The sequence below is a fragment of the Phyllostomus discolor genome, chromosome 3, assembly GCF_004126475.2.
Source record: "Phyllostomus discolor isolate MPI-MPIP mPhyDis1 chromosome 3, mPhyDis1.pri.v3, whole genome shotgun sequence".
Taxonomy (NCBI): domain Eukaryota; kingdom Metazoa; phylum Chordata; class Mammalia; order Chiroptera; family Phyllostomidae; genus Phyllostomus; species Phyllostomus discolor.
This window is the reverse complement of record NC_040905.2, coordinates 12,477,666-12,498,836: the sequence shown is the minus strand read 5'-3', so window position 1 is coordinate 12,498,836 and position 21,171 is coordinate 12,477,666. Positions and strand designations below refer to the sequence as shown.

At 51.1% G+C, this 21,171-nt stretch overlaps 1 protein-coding gene across 4 annotated transcripts in view; it reads right to left on the bottom strand.

The window, feature by feature from the left end:
- ADAMTS12 (ADAM metallopeptidase with thrombospondin type 1 motif 12) overlaps positions 1-20,762 on the bottom strand; it is a 260,203-nt gene extending 239,441 nt beyond the window's left edge. For 3 of the 4 annotated variants that reach the window (XM_028517194.2, XM_036020227.1, XM_036020229.1), the window contains exons 1-2: positions 20,355-20,762; positions 13,303-13,664 (exon numbers count right to left, since the gene is read on the bottom strand). In XM_028517194.2, the coding sequence (XP_028372995.1) occupies positions 13,303-13,664; positions 20,355-20,481 (489 nt within the window). In that variant the 5' untranslated portion in view covers positions 20,482-20,762. The remainder of the gene's footprint in view (positions 1-13,302; positions 13,665-20,354) is intronic. The other variant, XM_036020230.1, reaches the window with a different exon arrangement.
- Between the last annotated feature and the right edge of the window lie 409 nt (positions 20,763-21,171).

Below are 21,171 nucleotides of genomic sequence, written 5' to 3'. Positions count from 1 at the left end.
CACCCTGAACTGCAGCCTCCTCGGCCCGGGCCTGACATCCACGGCCCTTACGGGCACTGCTGGGGCCCCCTCCACTTCCTGTGCCCGAACCTCACGCTTCCCTGCTTCTTCGCCCCCTTCCCTTCCATCCTCCCTGTGTGAGCACCAGGGAGCCAGACGCTGGTGTTGGGCATGGCGCTGGCCCACCTGCACCCCAGGCCCTGGTCCCGGATGCCCTCTGCCTGCCCCTGGGCACCCTGGCACCTGCGCTGTGCTCCGTGAGCACGCACACCAATGTGCAGCATCCACAAGCAGCAGCAGCCGGGCAGCCTCGCAGGCACCACACCTGCCTAGAGCCTAACCCACCGCCAGGATCGCACCCCCGAGTGGCAGTTAAGTACGTCTACAGGCTGGAGCCGGCTGTGGAGGAGGTCTGCCACTTTCCCCGCTGTACCCCCTCCCAGGAAGCCCCTTACCTACCAGGCCCAGCAGCATACCACCCTCCAGATGGACGTGGAGAAGATGAGGTGGGTGGAGGCCTTGGCCAGGGCTGGGACAGCCTCCGGGTGGACCGGTGTCCTCCCCGGAGCCAAGGGTCTGCTCAGGGGCACATCCCAGAGACAGTGGCCCTAAAAGAGCAGCCTGTGTGGTCACCAGGAGAGCAGCAGCCCCAAGTGCTGAGGAGGTGGCCCCCAGCTGCCCAGGAGCACTGGGACACTGTGGTGGCCAGGGGTGACATCTGCTTCCACTTCCAGGAGCTTGTCTCCAAAGCAGTGCGGGGCCTGGCTGTACAGTCAGACCTGCGCCAAGTACCACGGACCCATGCTGGATGCCCCGGATCTCCAAAGGATGCCCCGGATCCACACAGGACGCCCTAAACCCATGCTTCACGTCCCGACATTGCTTTCTCTTCACTAGAAAATGTACCAAAGCATAGACGCCCCCAAAAGTCTTTATACAAGTCACACCTTTTTAAAAAATCCCATCCAAAGCAAAGACTCCTCCCTGTGCTCTGGGTCTTGGACCCTCTTCCTCAGGGTCCTTGTTTCATCAGCCACCCTCTGTACGGCTAACCTCGTCTTCCCGTGGATTCTCTCAAGCCTCTCCCAGCTTCCCCAGCAGAAAAAGTAACCCTTTATTTCTCTCCATCCCCTGGCCTATATAGTTTTCTTTCCTTCAAAAAGAATTGTCTACATTTAGAGCTTAATTTCCTCCTCCTGACTCTTCCATGTAACTCATTGTGGTTTCTCTCCTCCACTTCGTTTTCCCCTGCCCCCTTCCTCGTGCTGGCCGTGACATCCCAGACCCTGGCACCTCTTCACCGCCCTAGCGCCACCCCCTTTCTGGCTCCGTGGTCACTCTGCGCTTGCAATGACCCACACGATGCATCGGAGAAGCCTCAGGCAGGCCTCCCGACCCCTCGTCTCCCAGCAGGGCCTTCCAGAGAACAGGGGGAGGGCTGGGATTTCACTCCGTGAGGTCATCCAGGTGCACAGGCCCAGCAGGTCATTGGGAATGTTCGTCGGGAACTCACAAGGGAAGGAAAATACTTGGCAATCCTAGCACGGACGTGAAATATGCTCCCCGTCCCTTTCCAGCCAGGTCTCCACCTTGCTCTACCGATTCCCGTTCTTCCTTTCTAATGCGGACATACACGTTCCCAAGGTGCTTTGCTCAGAGACATGCTTCACATTATGCCGCTGAATCCACGGTGAGACGGAATTGGCTCTGGGGATGGCTCCACTGTAAATAAACTGACAGGGTTGCACCTACCCACAAAGGGAGGGTGAACAAAAGAGTCTCTATCTCAGAAGAGCTTTTTAGAGCAAAGGGAATTTAAAACAAGAGTTGTGTGCACAGCAACTTTGAAGCAGACCCTTCCACACTGAAACGAGCATGAAGTTTACTCAATATGCACAGTGTTGCATAAAGAACTATTGAGAAAACTCTAGGGGCAGCTGAAAAAACACAGGGAGCTAGGGAGCAGGCGTGCTGCCAGCCAGGCCCTGGGGCAGCCTCTCCGGCTAAGCCCTCTAAAAGCTGGAGCAGAGGCCTGCAGATGAGACACACAAGGACAGAAGACCCTCGGGCACCGGGACATTGGGCATCACACCAAGAAGCGGGCCAACAGTGAGGCGTGGACACAGAGGCAGGAAGCAAAGGCAAGGACAGCTACCAAAGGCAGAGCCGGACTTGGTGGGTCTGCCCACCAAGAAGAGCTGGGAATCCATCCCCAGCCCAGCATGGGATCACAGACTATCTGAACTGAAAGGGCATCTGGTGATGAACCAGACAAGCTTAGTGAGACTACAGACAAGGTACTCTTTCTCCACCCTACTCTCCCTCTCTCTCCTCTTCTCTTCCTGAACAATTCAGCCCTAAGCCCTTCAGAGTCACGTAGGCATCGTATGGGGTTGGGGTAGGGAGGCTGGGGGTGAAGGGAGAGCCGAGGTAGAGCAGAGCAGAATGTCAGGTCTGAGCAGGGTGGAAAGGCTGTCCGCCTAGGAGGAGGCACGATGCAGGGGAACAGCACCCAGAACCCGAACCAGGTGAGACAGGCATCCTTGTCGTCAGGTCAGTGACACAGCACTGCGTTTCAGAGCCCGAGCCCTAAGAAGCCCACGGGGACAAAGCCTTGCTCAGGATCAAAGCCCAGCGACCTGGCAGGAGGGTAGGAGCCCAGGCGAGGGGCCGAGGGCATGTGCGTGAGGTGTCGGGGTGCCGGCACAGAGTGCAGGAGCCCAGCAGAGGCGAGAAAGGCATTCACGTGCAAGAGGAGGAAGCTGTAGAAAGGACAGCAATGGGACAGTGGCTCTAAACAGGGACTGATCAAATGAGTGACCAGGCCAAGGACGATGGGAGCCACTTCTGTCGTTGTCAGAGATGTTTTCACGAGTTTTGGAAAGAGAGAAAACTAGAATGAATCCTCTAATGCTGGACCGGAATTAAATGTGCTGGTGTATAAATTCACAACATTCTACATGGAGATGGAGACACTAACCACTACAGATGCAACTGCGTGCTTGGACGTGCATGTACGTGGGCATGCACACACTTGGCTTCCATTGAGAGCCTGGCACAGCAACGCCTGAGAGCCATGGCACATCTAGCGCCCAGGCCTTGGCCCCTGGACACCACTCTTCAGGGGAGGGGCCGGGGCTCCTTGAGGAAAAGGCTGACTCTAGGGCTGGGGACGTACAGGCTGAGCCTAGAACATCTTATTGCGCCCGGAAACAACAGAACACTCAGCCAACGAGGGGACAAGTCCAAAGGACACAGGAGCCAGACTCAGGGGCTGCTACGGGCCAAACTGAGATCATTGGACATGGCCTTAAACAGTGATGCATTGGTACGGACACACTAGGATAAATAAATGAATGCATGGATTGAAAGCCTCTGAGGGAGACCATGTTTACCCAGCTCCAGTCTTCCCCCCTAACTATGTATCTATTAGAAAGAGGAAAACCACTAACTGGCCCTCTGCTCTCCAGCCACACCACCCTCTTGCCGTTCCTCCATGTGGCTCCCCTGGCTCCTGCCGGCCCGGGGCCCGTACACATGAGCCACAAGCCCTTTGGTATCTCACACTTTGTCACATGTGAAGTCACTGCCTGCTGAAAAGTACTATTATGAGGGAAGGAAAAACAGATTAGAGTCCTCTGGGTTCGTTTTTCTCACCCTAGATCAGTGATCAAGGACAAGATGGGTCAGAGGAGTGAAAACGTTAAGGGCCAAGCTTAAGGTAGAGACAAGTTTTTAATTACGGAAAAAGAAAAAAATTGAAAATGTAAAATTTTTTTGCCAAAAAGACTAAAGAATAAATAATAAAGCACATGTTACTTCTAGGGCACTGCAGATAGATGCAGATGAATGAAATTGTTTCCTGAATGTCAGAAGACAATTTCTGCAGGACACGGACCCTCCCAGTTACTCTGCAGCTGCAGCAGTGACCCTAATAATAACGGCCAGTTTCTAGAACACTCACTCTATTCAAGGCCCCGTGTTACATATCCAATATTTATTCAATCCTCACGGCCAACCAGTAAAATAAGTGTTAGATTAGCCAGCCTCCTTTTACAATGCCGGAGATAAGTTGCCCAAAGTTGCAGAGCTAATGACCGTCATCTACCTAATTCAAGAACCCACTGGGCTCCAGACACCACCCGCCCCTCATCAAGGCAGCCTTAGGGGATTTCTAGAGGAATTATCACAAGAGGCCCTGGCCGGGTAGCTCAGTTGGTTAGAGCATCGTCCTAATACACCGCGGTTGCAGGATCGATCCCCAGTCAGGGCACAGACAAGAATCAAGCGTAACTAAGTGGAACAACAAATCAATTTTTCTTTCTCTCTCACATTCTTTCTCTCCCACCCCCACTTTCCTCTCTCTCTCTAAAATCAATGAATGAAATTTTTCTTGGAAAGTATCACAAGAAAAACTCTAATATCAGCATCACCCTTCTGCAACCCACGCGTTTCCGCAGCACAGAAAATGTGAGGGCCCGCCCCCTACAACGTGGGCTAGACCACTATTTCTCACCTGAACATTTTCTGACTTTTTAGTGTTTTAGATTCCACTTTTAAAGAGATGTTTCTCCCCATCCCTGAATTAAAATCCCGTGTGTGTACACGTCGCCACATGATAGTATACGGCTCTACTGCTCCAGGTGTCGGAGTTCCTGAGTTTGTGGGGATGGCAGACATTGCTCACCCTTCCTGTCCCAGACAGGGAAGCTGGGACCTCGAGGTGTAAAGGGACCTGCCTTCCTGAGTAGCTGGGAGCAGTCAGACATAAAGCGCAGTCTCTCAGCCCCGAGTCCAATGCTTTTGATGAATAAAAGCCTGAATTACAGTGGACGGTGCTAAAAATTAAATGGGAAGAAAAGCCTGCTTATCAAAGTCGTATCCCTTTACTGAAACTGCTTAATATAAACACAACTAACTAGTAAGAGCATTCATTCTTGCCGGAGGACGGATCTGTCTATCAGGAGATCTCAAACCCTTTCCTGGCCATTGGCCGAGTCAACAGCCATCATCACCGCCTTCCGCACAGAGAAGAACCCGCTCGGAAGGGACACTGTGCGGGTGCCCCCACCCCCCCACCACCACCGCCGTGGCCTCCGAGCTCCATCCTGCCCTCTGCTCCACCGCGGTTTCAAATGACGGCGGTCAAAGAGGTTTTGCATTTTTAACTGCAACTGGGACTTCACCCATTTCTTCTGAATCATCACTTCAGATAAAAACCCCTTTCTGTTGACTTACTCCACGTTAGCTATCTCCCTCCCCCCACTCCTAACACCCGCGGCTGCTCCTGTACCTCCGGCAAACTCCCACTGGTCTGGAAGCTGGGCTATCTGCCGCCCACTTCCAGTGCTCCCTCCCTGTCAAGCGATGCAGAGGCTCGGAAAGAGGTAAGAAACATATAAATTATGCACCTTAAATACCTTATAAGGTATATAACCTATATACCTTATAAGTTAAATCTATATATATTTATAAGATAGTATATCTCATAAAACATAAATACATTAAATATATATGTTATATAAATTAAATAACTTATAAGTTACAGAAGTTAAACAAGCCGATTTTAGCTAATAGTTTTACCCCATGTGTGTCTTCTGCAGATGTGCTAATAATAAAAAGAACAGTAAAAAAAATCACTAAAACACAGCAAGAGCAAGAAAGAGAAAGGAGAGCCAAAGAGAAAGCCCAAAATAACCCACAACCAGGGGTAAAAAAAAAAGTCAGCCATAGGAGATAAGCTGAGAATGTTGGAGGATCGGAAAGAGACAAATTTAATTGCAAACTTAAAGGGAAGAGACACAAAGACTTGCTAGAGGAAAGGAAGCCTGCTAGGGGGAAAGATAATGTATCTGATGACCCAGTCAGAGAGCGCGGAAACCGTGCATTTTTAAATTGTGTGACTCACTCCTTAGGGTCAGACCAGAAAGCAATTAAGCAAGGGAAAAATTTCCAGAGAAAAATCCATGTGTAAACAGGGTGGTGGGTGGCTGGCCTGGGGAAGGGGGAAATCAGTGACAGCTAACGGGAACCATTAGCATGAAATTTGATAACTCTGATGAACCTGTGTCTCAGCGTTGCTCACTGGCCTCCCCCGCCAACTTCACTGCAGAACCATGAAGACACGCAAAGTGGGAGCATGCGCTCTGAAAGTGGAGAAGCTGGGGCCCATGGGAAACACGGAAGGGTGAAAGTTACTCTTTGCAAATGAACGCACGCCTGACGTATCTCAAGGAGGGAAATAAGAAAATCAAACAATACACACCACTGGGAAATCTCAGAAGGTCATGGTTTTCAAATGTGTTTGGAGGAAGATTTGTCTGCGTTTGACTGTTTGAAAAGCACATAACCAGGCATCACCATGAAGAAGGCCAGCAGAGCAACTGCAGGACCAACAAATGGGCTGTTGGTGGAGTGGAAAGAAGCCTCCTCGAACTCCCCGGTGCTCCCGGTCAAGGAAGCGGAACTGAATGGACATGTGATGTGGCCCGGGCCCAGGAGCAGGGGCTCCGTCTCCTGTCCCTGTCACCTATAGGGGTGCGCTGCCATATCTGCCTCTGTGCTTGGGCAGAGCCGGGAAGGAAGCCTGGTCCCCACTTCCCCACTGCCGTTTTATACCTCGACTTTCAGTAACAACCTGAAAAGCTTCACACTCGCAATCTCTTAAAGAAATATTTAAGCCCTGGCTGGCATAGCTCAGTGGATTGAGCGCGGGCTGCGAACCAAGGTGTCGCAGGTTTGATTCCCAGTCAGGCCACATACTTGGGTTGCAGGTCATGGCCCCCAGCAACCATACATTGATGTTTCTCTCTCTCTTTCTCCCTCCCTTCCCTCTCTAAAAATAAATAAATAAAATCTTTTTAAAAAAGAAATATGTAGAAACATCAAGGTCTCCTCATCCTGAACCCATCCCCTTGGGAAGATCCATGAAGTCTAACCAGTGTTATACTTCCGGTGGCGCAGAAAGCCTCTCTCTTCCCAACTTAGATGAAGACTCTGAACCGAGACAGAGCTGCCTGGCACACTCCCCAGAGAGATGCGAACTGAAGAACCCGAGAGCAACCGGCCGTGGTCCTGGTAAGATCTGTCCATGCCAAAAACATGGAATGTAGCATAACCAAACACTGTGGAGGACAGAAAAGTAGCAAAGTGTGACGGGGGTACAGCTGGCCACCATAACCTACCTGATCTGGCTCCCATGGTCCCATGGATCTTTGCCGTTTTTTTTCCTGAATCACATTATCTCTTTCACCCATCAACATTGATGAGAACGGCAGCATTCCCCCACCATACCACTGTTTCTAGGCATCATTAGGTGCCCGAGTGTTTGCCAAAGAAATGTAATACTTCAACGACTGTGCTCCAATAGAACTATTGTCTCTGGGTTGGATTTTGTCAAATTTTAATGCACATGCAAATCGCCTGGGGATCTTGTTGGACTGTAGGTTCTGATTCAGCCGATCTGGGTCGGATCGGAGGTTCTGCATTTCCAACAGGCTCCCAGGTCATGCCCAGGCTGCTGCTCCACGAGCCACATACTTGGCAGCAAGGACTCAATTCATTCAAATCACAGAATCAAGGAGACATAGGAGTTCATCCAGGTCAAACATGAATCAGTCATGTCACACTGAAAGGTCATCTCCAACAACCAAGTAAAACGTTCTTTTAATCACCAAAGCAAAACCCAGGTCTCCTGCTTCCTCGCTTCTCAAAGTCTTTATGAATATCTGTCAGTCAATGGAGATATTTTTGAAAGAAACTAGATCTTTCTGGCAGCCACTATGTCAGAAACTATTTAAGTTCCCCGGACCTACAATTTATGCTGCATCAAGAAAGAAGAGAAATACTAAAACATTAATAACGGGAGACTCTGGACACCTAATCTGCAATGTCTGTGATGAAGACAGGAATGAGGTTCAAAGTATAGTCTCCACAGAAGAGATATATACAGAAGAAGGTAGTAGCATCTCATGCTGCATTGGTGTGGACCTGTAAGCCAAGTAACTACCCCGCTAACACACAGAGCGCTGGCCTCTTGTCTCCACAGCAGCCAAGGGTCACTCCTTCCCCTGCACCCTGCCAGCACCACAGGGTAGGTCCCTAATTCGAGATCCAGCAAAAAAAGAAAATAATGCCGCTTCTCGAAGTACAGGTTCTTCAGTTCTCTCTCTCATTTCCCATCCGTCATGCTGAGAACTCACCAAAATGAGCCCAAATGAATGGAAAAGTAAGCAGAAAGACAAAAAGAGTCGGGGGTGGGGGGAACCACTCATGTTTATGAGTGGGTAACACAGAGCAATAGTAGGGAGGGGCGGGCTCTCCCCCGACCCGCAGCAGCCCCCTGCTTCAGTCTCAGGCCTGAGTAAGCATGGGTCTTACCAGGCAATCCGCAAAGGTCAGGGGTTATAGGGTGAGTGCTCCAGCCTAGAAGCAGAGTCTGGAGATAGCAGAGCAGCAGTTCCTTCCTTCCCGGGGGAGAGGAACCACAGACGGGGACACACAGGCATCCCACAACTCAAAGGGGGGTTTCCTGCCGTGAACCTCCAGATGGGGGAGCCAGGCGGGAAGCCGCGCTGGGAGCGTTTTCCCACAGGGCCCTGCCAGCAGAGTTCGTTCCTCAGACACATGGCCCCGGGCTACAGCCGGAGTTCAAGAACAAGAGGGCAGAAATGGTTACATTCTTTGACTGTATGGAGGAGGGACCCCCGTGGGACTTCCCATGTGGACCAAGGACTGAGGGAATCATGAGGTGCAACGCACGTCCCTCTCATCAGAGGCGCCACCGAGCGGCGTGAATCTCTAAATGTTAATCTGGCCTGATAGAATGTGATAGAATAAAAAAATTATTTGTGCGGTGTGGTTTGAGACCACAGATTCTGCCTTATTTTAAAATTCATGAAAGTGTGTATCTGACTTCTTTTCAAAATGAGTAGTTTACTTATAAAGAAGTTCTTCAGTGTTTGGTTGGAAATATGTCTGAATTTTATGTCCTACCCAAGGGCCTGAAGTTCTGCAAACATTTTCATTTATTAAATGTTTTAAACACTTGGGCACTTTGCAAACATTACAGATATTTTCACATGCATAAATTTAGAGTAAATGGATATAAGAGGAAGCAAAAATATATGACACCAATCTCATGTGTAACCTTTATACTGCAAAACGCAGTGAACATTTAATTCTTGCATTTCCAAAAAGTAGAACCTAACACAATCTAAAGAGCTAAAATTATTTTAACAGCATATGCCAGCAAAAACTTATACCTTGCTGGTTAAAAGCTGGAAAGCTATTCTAAAGTTTCATAGTGTCCTGCATCCTAAGAGAAGGAAGATTGAAGTTCTTGTTGAAGCATATCTTCCATTTGTTTTGGTGACTGAAATTTACATCTTCAGTTCGGTGTAAAGATGGCTACCCAAGGAAGTACGTACGGGTTGCCATCCCACATGGCTACTGGACATACGTCTCAGCAGAAACATTTCAGTGCAAATTTGGGTGTTTGGATGGGAGAAGTGTTTTTCCTCTGTACATATTTGCAGGACCTGAGCCTTTGTGTAATTGTCTTCTGCAGAAAGCCTCCTCCTTTGCATGCAGCTCAAGGAGGTGTCCGCTGGAGAGCAGAAGCGAAGACCCAGTGGTTTCAGGAAATAGACACAAACTTGTTCTTCACTTTGAACCAGAGGAGAGATTGGGAGAGGGAACTGGTCGCGTCTTGCTGCAGCGCAGTGGAAGGGGACCTGTTACTAATGCCCACCGACACCCCACCCCTCCACACTGGTGCTTGAAACGGAACACCTCAGGCTTCGGGACACAGGCTGGTGATGGATGTGTGTGCTCCCATGTAACCGTCATTGGGGGGCCACAGAGCCAGGCCAGATCCTGTAGGCAGGGGCCTCCGTGACAACTGTCGTAGCAAACATTTGTGCAAATGGCAAGAAAGCATGCCGGAGAGACAGGTGAAATTCTGAAAGATGCCTCCTTCAGACAGATGAATTTTAAAAGGCACCCCTCTGGGCAGACAAATTACAAAAAGGAGCTCCGCCTGGGGCTAAGGGATCGTAAAAAGGGCTCTTTCCCACCTGGTGCCAGGACCTGGTTCTGCTGACACTCACCAGTCCCACCATTACCCTTCTGACTAAGACCACCCTCCGTGAGCACCCACGAACTGAGGCACATGAACAGATGAACTTGAAGCCAGCCAGCTTGTGTGCTCACAGAAAGGAAAGAATTTCATTTGGCTTTTGGCGCCTTCTTTTTTAATAACCATCTATTATTTGCTCAATTATGTGTGAAGGGCTCCAAAATAATCCCAGGAGATTGGTTCTTCCGGAAAAATCATTCAGTGATTTGGATCTAAAGTTTCCCATCATCTTGGTTACTACAACAAAATCCCATTAGTTAATATTTGCTTCTTTGTGCTCCTGAAGTTAGTAGGAATGTGAAATGCCCACATGGTGGTCCTCACTGCTCCCTAGGAGATTTCCTGTGAGAAATGCCATCAGAGTGGGGTTTATCATGTTTCCTTAAGAAGCCATACGATTATCTCCTTGGGGAGGAGAGAGGACCAAGCTTCATGGACTTCCAGCTCCCCCAGTCAGCCTACACAGGTCTCATGGGCAGACGGGGAAGAGACCAACCGTGCCGATGGACTGGCAGCTGAAACACAGCGGATGTCGATCCGCCCCTGCCCAAGTTAATATGCAGGTTTTAATGCAACTCCTGTCAAAATCCCAGTAAGGTTTTTGGAATCACATTATCCTAAAATGTATATGGAAAGGCAAAGAAACGAGAATTACTCACACAATTTTTGAAAAAGATGAATGAAAGAGCAGGAATCAGTCTGCCTGATTTCAAGACTAATTGTGTAGCTATAGTAATGAAGATTCGATTGGTGGAAAAGAACATAAAATTCAGAAATAGACTCCCCAAACTGTGCCCAGCTGAGTTTGACAAGTGCAAGAACAATTCAGAGGCTGGATGGTAGCCTTTTTAAAAAATGGTGCTGGAGCAATTGGACATTCACAGGCAAAAACAAGGAAGGGAGGGAGGGAGGGAGGGAATAAGGAGGGAAGGAAGGAAGGAAATGAACCTCTACCTAAGTCTCACGTCTTATACAAAAATTAACTCAAAATGGACCATGAACTTAAACATTACATGTCATCATAAGGAGGGGGCGGGGCAGGAAGAAATGGGTGTGACTACAAGAGGACAACGTGGGGGACCGTGATGGAAATGTTGGGCGTCTTGACTATATTAACGTCCAAATCCTGCCTATGATATTATAGAGTAATTTTGCAAAATGTTACCATTGGTGGGGGTGGAGGGGGACGGGCGAAGGGTACACGGGGCCTCTCTGTTTTAGCTGTGACACCTGCATGTGAATTTACATCTCAGAGAGTTGAACTGACAACTAAAATAATACCTCTTTCAAACTGTAATCCACAGGTGAGCTCAAAACAAGACGGGAGGTCTCAGTGTGGCAAAAGGGGATGGACAAGAGAGGCGAGCGGGAGCTGAGGCTGCAGGACTGTCCCTGGAGAGAGCCGTGACCGTGACCGTGACCAAGGGGTCAGGCTGAATTCCCCAGCAAGGCTGGGATTGAGGCTGGGCTTCGGGATACAGACAAGAACTGTCTTTATTTTGATAAAGAATGAGCTGAGAAAGACTGTCCCTTGCTGCGAACAGGAATTAAAAATACTTCTTTACTGACTCAGGTACAGCCTAGGTGGTGGGTACCTACACCAATAACTTGGTGGAAGGGGGGTACCCCATAATGAGTCTGAACCTCAATGTTATAGCATGCACAAGTGTGGAGTCTCACCTTTTAGACTATGCTCCAGTGCAAAAAGCTAAACTGAAATACTAACAACAAACTAACCCAGAGCCAGCCCTGTAGGGCCCCTGGCAACAGCAGGTCCGAAGCCACCCACTGGGGCTCTCAGAGGTCACAGCCCCCATTGAGGACCAGTTCCGGGTCTAATCGATTAAAGAACACAGCTTCTCCATCAAAGAACCCAAAGTGGAACAAATCAACTAAATTGTTCCAAAGGAACAAATTCCATAACTTCAAAGTGTTGAGGGGAAAGGGTGATGCAAATGGTTGAGACGGACATAAGGAGAGTTAACCAGGCTGGGGACACAGGCTCACTGTCCGGAAGTGGCCTCCGGGGCATGGGGACCAGAGTCCAGGGAAGGAAGGTGGTCATCCCACAGCTCGCCATGGGTGACCTTTCTTGGGGGTCAGTTGCAACCATCTGAGGCTGCTCCAGGGGACACTAAGTGAACTTCAAATGAGAGACAGTTCCAAGAGAACACAGCCCCCACCGTGAGGGTGACCACATCTGAAGCCAAACATATGCCAGCCCTGAGCCATGGCGATGAGAAGCAGATGTCCTGCCGTACAGGACAGTGCTTCCTGCCTCAGAAAGCTGTCCCAGATGCCACCTCCAAGCCCCTACCTCTGAGGGGCGGGAGGCCGAGAACCAGCATCTTCTAAGCCTGCCTCCCTGGGCATCTGAGTAGGGGGCACCCCTGGGTGAAAGGCAAAATAAACATCCTGGATATCAGGCCCCACCTGAGACAAGGGATCAGGTAAAAGCAGACACCAGTCCCACCATTACCCTTTTGACTAGGACCACCCTCGGTGAGCACCCAAGAACTGTGGCACATGAACAGATGAACTTGAAGCCAGCCAGCTTGTGTGCTCACAGAAAGGAAAGGAACTCATTTGGCTTTTGGTGCTTTTTTTATAACCATCTATTAATTGTCCAATTGTGTGTGAAAGGCTCCAAAATAATCCCAGGAGACTGGTTCTTCTGGAAAAAATCATTCAGTGATTTGGATCTAAAGTTTTCCATCATCTTGGCTACCGCCACATAATTCCATTAGTTAATATTTGCTTCTTTGTGCTGCTGAAGTTAGTAGGAACGTGAAATCTGAATCTGAAATGCCCACATGGTGGTCCTCACTGCTCCCTGAGGCCATTTGAAATAGAGAAGGTCCCATTCTCTTCCCCAGCCTGGGAGCAGCCGAGAGCAGTGGTACTCCACCGGGCTGAGGGCTGCCGGCTGCCGGCTGCGATCACCGCGACTCCAGTATCACCCATTCTCTCCACGCCTCCCAGACCTTTTACAGACCACCTTTGATTTCATGCACTTTCCCCTTAACCCATTTAGAGGCCAGAGACAAGGACATCATAAGTGCTCAGTTCACATGAGTTGGATGTATCTGTGCACCCATGGGCAGTGGGTGTGCAGGTCAAGATGCTGGGGACAGAGGGGGCAGGGCGTGGAGCCAGGCACTCACCAGTCCATGGCAGGAACTGAGGGCTGCAGTCCCCACTCTGGTGCCTTGCTGCAGAACCGTGCCCCTGAGGTGGCAGGGGGGCCCGCGGGAAGCCACCATCTTGACATGGGAGAGGTTGCCGTGCCTTCTCTCCACGATGTAGCTCTTGGAAAGAAATCCCTGATTGACCGTCAAGTTGAAAAACAGGTCCTTCTCCTCATGCGAAATTCTGTAGTACACCCGGTCCTCCGGGCCGTCCGAGGCCCTCTTCCGCCTGCTGCTGGGGTAGGGGTGGCGCAGGCCGTAGGACAGAAAATGCCCACTCGCGTCTACGCGGACGGGCGCCACCACGTGGTACTCTGGCAGGGCCTTGATGAAATGCTCTGAAAAAAAAAAAGGAGACACACTGAAGCCGAGATTCCTGCTGAGTCTGCAGCAAGGCACACGCACTCCCGTTTGGAACTCAGATTTTAGACTGTTCAGTGCAAAACCCCACTGGTGGCCGCAGGTTTCAAGACCTTTTCCACCACGCAAATGCGGTCAACGGCAAATTCCCTGAACCACTGACCCAGGCCTCCCGCCTCGATGGTGTGTGACCATCTAAGCTGACACTGCAGCGTGGCTCTGGATGTCAGATGGTTCACCAGGAACAAATTAAGGTGAGAATTAATGCGTAAGGAATACTCTTAGGAAGAAGGCGGAATCAGTGTGACGAACAGGAGCATTTCCGGTCTAGAGTTCATTAACACGAATCATAGCACCTCACTTTCTACTAAGGAGTTCAAACACCTTGGGGGAGTCTTGTTAAGTCAGGTCGAAGAAAACAGGCAGAAACACAGCAAACCCCTCACGGACACTCTGACAAGCCTCCCACCAATGGCTGCATACGTGGCCCATAATGTAGCTCGAAGGAACTTGGGTGTTTCTTTTTCATTTTTGTAAAACATACAAAATAGAAGGCTACACAAACCCATGAGGGCCTGGGGCACAGGCACAAAATACAAAAAGCGCCACTTTAACAACACAAAACAGAACCTCACTCCTTCCACACACAAGAACACATACACTCGCTCATACTACACCCCACCTCCAAGTCCTCATCTTGATGTTTGAGAATGGCAAAGAGTCTAACTTTTAGGGAGTAATTATCACTCTGGAATACAAACGACGTGAAGCGAACATGAACACTTAGTAAGGTAAACTAATCTTTTGTTTGAGGCAAATAAATAGAAAAATAAAGAAAATGAAAATGGAAGGAAGGAAAGAAGGGAGGGAGGGAAGGAAGGAGGGAGGGAGGGAGGGAAGAGAGAAAGGGAAAACGAGTCTACTCGCCCCCTGGCAGCTGTACTAGCACACTCTAACTTGTGTGACTTTGCTCCTGTCACCTCCCCAGCTACTATGTTGTTCACACTCTCTGTCGACACCCGTCCATGCTTTAAAGTCCCAACTCCAATCCTCCCTCCTCTTTCTCCTAATGTCTCCGGCTGAAGTTCTCTCTGCATCTCTGAACCCACCTCCATTCCGTACTCTCTGGAGCTCCCAGAATAGCCTCACGTCACATGCGCTTTGTTTATTAGGCTATTTAGCCCCTCCCCCGTTGGAGGCAGAGCCTCGCCCATCACAGCACGCAAGGAGCAGAAACCACGTTCGTAGCCGGCTAGTTCAAAGCCCTGGCCTTGATGGGGTGCAATGATAAAAGACCTTTGAACACGCTTTGTACAGAGGTTCACCCCCACCTTAAATGAGCACACCAACTCGCTCTTAGGTACGAACGAACTGTCTCAATTTTTAGTTGCCAAATGTCCCAACCCACTGCTTCCAACAGCAGCAGCGAGGAGCAACAGACCACATAGTGACACGGGCAGATCTTCAAAACAATGCACAAGGACAAACACAAAGCAACACAAGTTAATACAGAGCCGTTTACACTAATGGAAAATACATGCTCACAGAGACAATACTACAAAGTTTGCCAGGACATATGCGAACAGAAAATACACATGGAACCCATTAAAATGATCTTCTATGGGGAAGAATGAAAGTGGGGAAGAGGGATCAAATGTGTGCATAAATAAAACCGAAATGGGATTCTGCATAAATAATGATGCTACTATGCCGAGAGCCAGGAGCCAAATGGACTCAGCGCTCTGTCCCGCCCACTCCCCAAGGACTGGCGGGACCTCTCTCCATAACGTCAGAGCTTCCCTGCCCTGCCCTTCCAAGGTCAGGCCTCAGGAGAGGGCTGGTCAGGTTGGGGAGGCAGCCACTGTGGGCTGCTGGTAGGAATTCTCTTAGTAACTTCCCTTCTTGTCCACTACTCATAGTGATGTCTCCTGCTTCTCCAGGGTCACAGCAGTGGAGGGAAGCCAGAGGCAGAAGACTCATCCAGCTGAGCATAGAGGCAGCGCACCCCGAGGGGTGCCGACTCCCTCTCTCAAAAGCAGAACTTATGTTCCTTATAGGGCCTGTCTCTGAAGATGCAACTCAAAGAGTTAAACGTGGCTTTTGAAAGTGTACATGAAACACTGATGCACCTATTTCCCAAAGAATACAAGAGCAAACAAATGTGTAGCTTTTGACCAAGTTGCTTTTAACCTCGTGGGTTTTTTAAAGAGCCAGCATGAGGCGGCTGTGTGACAATACAAGGGTAAGGATCACTGTAGCCCTTTAATGAGCGCTTGCTGTGAGCCAGTCACTGTAAGTCCCTCTTTACTCTATACTCAGCCCAGCCACCATGAGAGAGAGAGCCTTGTCCCCATTTCATAGGCAAAGAAACTGAGTCTCAGGGAGGGCACAGAGCCGATATGCAACATTACCTGAATTGAAATCTTGTGCTTCCTATTTCAAAGTCATGTTCTTGCCGCTGTACTTCAGGTGCATATAAGCACTTGCACTTGGCAGAGAATATAACAGAGTAGAGGTAACAGCACCGCCCCTGGCGATGACATTCTAACAAACAAAGAACTGCTTGACTCCTTTAAGAGGCCTCAGTCTGCCCAGCAATAAATGGAGCTCACAACCGCCTCTGTATCAGGCAGAGGAATGGGAGGTAAGGCGAGCTCTGCCTGCTGTTGTTATTGCAAGGAAGCAGCGCAACCACGTCAGCCCACGGGGTGGGGGGTGGAAACAGGAGGCCACGTACCGAGTGTGGTTAACGTTGGTGGCCCCACTACAGTCACCATAGTAACAGCATCGACCTCCCAGGGCAGTGTGAGGGTGCTGTGTAGGAATGCAGGTAATCGATTTAGAACAGCGCCTGGCACGCAGCACTCACTAGCTATTGCTGGTACTGAAGACGTGAACGTGGCTACCAGTGATCTCTGCGGCTGCAGGTGCATGTAACCTCCAGAGGAGGGAGGGGAGAAGCCTCCACTCCCCTCAGGTTCCTCCTCCCAGCAGGCGTTTTGTTTAGAAGATTCGGTAGCTTTCACCTTGGCCAACGGAAAGCACAGTCCAGAGGGAACAATATGGTAGGGACGGAGAAAAAAGGGTGTCCGGAAATAAGAGCAGCCCCCGATTGTTACCATTGCTGTGGTCAAGCACAGCATTAAAATTACACCAACGTGGTCTTGTCTAATGCTCAGAGTTCTCAGGGGTGGGTATTAACGGTGGCCCTTGTCTCAGCTTTAACTCCCACCTCTATAAAAAATAATATAATAACAGGGGTGAGCGTTCATGCTGGGCAACCTGACCCCAGAGCCCACGCTTCTGAGCTGAGCTCCACAGCCTCTCAAGGGTCTGCTCCAGGGCGCCAGCACCCAGGCGGAGGGAGTCCGGGACGCACTGAAATGCCATCACAGGCTACTCTGGGGTCCGTGAAAATAAACGATAAGCCCTGAACACTTGGATTGCCCTGTTTCAAATTCAGTTTGAACCCACAAACACTTCATGAGTATAGGCACTTTCGAAAATACAAAATACCAAGAGGTCTTTTACCCTCTGCTTCAAAAGAAAAGCGAGAGGTGAGAGAACATTCACCTGCCAGTTTTTATAAATTTCAGGTTAAATCTATGATTATTCTTCACCTTTATTTCTACGTTAGAGAGAAATTGACTTTCTAAGACTCCTTACTGAAAAGAGCAATGAAATTCCTATAACAGAAGTTTGTTTCCGTAATTACCTTCCACAGATGGTTGTAAACTTTCAACTGTATCTGTATTATAGAAAACCACACGTGGGAAAACATCGTGTGGAGAACCGTGTTGGTCCCCTCAAAGCTCAGGCACAGGGGGCTGGGTCTGTCCCCGACCCCATGAGGCCCAAACTGCAGAGCGTAATAGCTCGTTATTATCAACACACATAAAATATCCAAACTGTGGAGTCTCTTCTTACACTACGCACATACCCAAAACCATCTTTTCCTTGCAGAACTTACGGCTCTTGCAAACGGCACAGAGGCACGATGCTCACGTTTGTGGGGAGACACAGGGCACCACGCCCAGTGCCCTTACACGGGTCGGCACACCCAGGGCACATCCCGAACTCGGGGTCAGGTGCCTGCCCCCTTGGCTCCAGGGAGCTGTCGGAGCAAAGAAGGTCACAGAAGTGACCGCTGACTCGGACACAGTCCAGGGCACAACACCCCTGTGGGGACAGCGCTGGCTGTCAGACAGGGGCGGCGGACTGTGAGCGGGAGGAGCGTTTCCCACTGTTCTCGTCCTCGGTCGGGACCCCTGTGGAAGGCACGGCACACCTGAGCCAGGTGGGAACTACACCAGGCAGGGTCTGTTTGCCAGATCTGCCTGTTTCTAGTTCCTGAAAGGACTGGGTTTATCTCTCACCCTCTTTCCTCAGTCCAAAGTCCTGAGTCTGCCCAGCCCTTAGACCCAGGAGGAATGTAACGGTTCCTAGCTAGGTTCTGAATGTGTTTCCAGCCCAGCAGTGGGACTCGTCCCCTCTCCGGTGAAGGGGCAGTTGCTAGGTGCTCAATAATGACATATTGACCAAAAGACTGACCCTCTGGGCCGCCCATTCCTCCTCTGTAAAAATAAGATGATGGGAGGAGTGATATCTGAAGCAATTTGCAAGTTTAAATGTTCAGAATCTGGGTGCAATTCAAAAATGCTGTCCGAGTTCCAGCGGAAGTCTGGGGAAAACTGGCTAATGGTGAGCGGCCAGCAGGTCATTTGGAAGCAGAACCCAGGTCATCCTAGTCCCAGAAAGCCTCCAAATGTTCTTCTCCGACTAGTTTGCTGTCTCAACTTAGCCCTGGATTAAAGACACATGTGTTGGTGAAAACGCTTTTTAAATCTGAAATTACTTTTCAAACCTTCCATACCCGCGCAATGCTGATAAGCTCAGCTCGGAGCACTGCATGGCTGTTCTTCACCGTCGGACACTGCCGGTGCGGAGCCCTACAGGTGCCCGCGGGTGGCAGCCATCCCCCACTTCCCAGAGAAGACAAAGCCAGGCTCTGGGCTGCCTGCTCCACACTAGGCCGAATTCTCCTACAAAGAACATGAGTCCATGCGGAGCAGGCAGAGCTGAAAACCAGCCCGGGAGAATGCGTGTCTTTGAACCGAGCCATCTCCGAGCGCCCTGGGAAGTGCTCGCCGGCTTTGTTTGTGCTGCCACAGAAGAGAGACTTTTCACAAAGGGGCTGTTTTTCAAAGAACAACAAACGCTGCTATTTTAAACTTGGGGGTGGGCGATGGTATCTGGACCGTTTACACAAGCGAGAGCTGGCTGACTGACATCCAACCCCAGTGCTGCCGGCTCCAGCTCCCAGGCCAGGCCAAGGGTCTGGCACCTGAGGGGCCCGGGAGTCTCGGCAGATGAGCTCTCCAGCGGGTCTGGACTCGGCCGTGTGGGCACAAACCCCTGCGTGGGGATGCTAAGAAGGGTGGGCTGTGAGGCTTGCCACCCAAGTGGTGCTGGGGGTCAAAGCAGGTCAGGAAGCTGTGGCAGCTTCCCAAGGCTTGAGCACAGTCAGCAGACAGAGGACTTGATGGACACTAACCCAGGGCCCCGTGTGTGTGTGTGCAGAGAGTGCATGTGCATGCGTGTGTGTGTGTGTGTGTGCGCGTGTGTTGTCCCCCTTACTGCTATTGGGCAATGCTGCTTCACTGGAAGGAGCCAGGCTCTGGAGTCAAGCTCCCTGAGTTCAAAACCTCCCTCCACCACTAGCTAGGTCCATACACTCTCCCCATTTCAACTGCCTCATCTGCAGTTGAACAGGGGCAGCCACCAGGGTCCGTGCACCCAGGAGGCTGTTGCAGTGGCCAGGGGGCTGACACACAGAGTGCCCTAGCAGCCACTTCCAGTGCTGTGACAGTTTCCTGCCGGAGGCAGAGTGAACTCCCCACCAAACAGCCCAGTGCCTCTGACCCTTCCAAGCCCAATAAAACAGCACAGGCAACAGTACCACCCACCTAGCGCGTTGGGCTTAACAATAATTAACAACCACAACAAGTTGGTGCACCACAACCGCTCCAGTGCTTTCTATGGCATTCCGAGCTCCGCAGAATTCAGAAAGAGGCGCAGCTGGCTGGGGTCAGGAAGGCAGAACAGAGGAACCAGAGCCCCTGAGGTGGTAAATTTTCCCCAAAAGAACTGTTATTTTTAAAACACAGCCCTAAATCTTTCCAGGAAACCAAAGCAAAGCCAAGCTCACCCAGCAGGAGGGTGGAATCAGACTTCCCTTCCCTGACCAGACGTTTCAAATGAACTAGAAACGCTGCGAGGTCTGGCGCAGCCCGTTGCAACTTTTATTTAAAAAAAATCACGTTGCGTGCTGAGAATCCGAGAAGAGGGGATGAGAAGGCGCGGCTTCAAAGGACACAGAAAGGGAAGGGGGTTGGTTGCTCAGCGGCTACCTCTGGGAGCCTGCCCACAGCAGCATCAGGGGACAGAGATGGGGACCCCCACCTTTCGGTAAGAATGAAGGACTCCTCCCTCACCTGAAGCTCCGGATTCTGAGGAACTGTTACTGAGGTCCCAGCTCCGATTTCCTTGCAGCTCACCCAAAAGGCTCCGCAGAGTTCAGCCCAGTGGGGGAGGGGGAAAGGGCGCCACCAACTTTGCACGGGTTTTGCCGCCACGGTTTGCAGAGGAGATAAAGAAAAGCCACCCACCTTGCCTCCTGTCCGGGAAGCGCACCTGGCCGGGCTGCGGGTGTCTGCCATAGCACAGGCCCCCGAGGGTCAGGAGCCGAGCGACCACCGAGAGGTTTGCGAGCCACCTCCCCTGGGCACATGGCATGATTCAGTTGTTGGGGAGAAGAAAAGTCACCAAATGTTAGCTCTCAACTTAAGAAACTGAGTCCTCTCCTGTGGCCGAGCAGGGAGACGCCGCGGTGCATGGTCCAGGAGTGGGGCGGAGCGGCGGCAAAGCTGCCCAGAGCTCCCTTCGCTTTTTCAAGCAGAGAGGGGCTAGTTACCTTGATTTCCCCTCCCTCCTCCAGAAAGGGGAGTGATTTCGGCTGACAGCCTGTGTTTGGTGCGGGGTGTGGAACGGGTCGGGGCGGGAGGGCCCAGCCCACCCCAGATCCCCACCCCTCTTTCCCCGCGCCCAGCCTCGCGGCCGGTTCGGCGCATCTTCCTCCGGGACTCCCACCCCCGCGCTCCTCCGCCCCGCCCAGGGCCGGGGAGAGCTGGCCAAATAGGGGAGCCCCGCCGGAGCCACCCTGGGCGGGACTCCCGGAGGGAGGCCCCGGGCCGGCCCCTCACCAGGCCCAAAGGCCGGCGGAGGAGGTGGAGCGCCGAGGTCGGGCGGAGGCACGGCCCTCCCCACCCTCCTCAGCTCAGTGCTGCCCCCTTTCCTGCCTTCTTCCTCCCCGTTCTGAGCCTTTCCTAACGTCACTCTCAATAACCAGACTCCTCCCCGGCCAGACCCCGGCCAGACCCGGGCCAGACCTCTCCCGCATCCTCTTCCAGGGCAGGCTAGGAATCC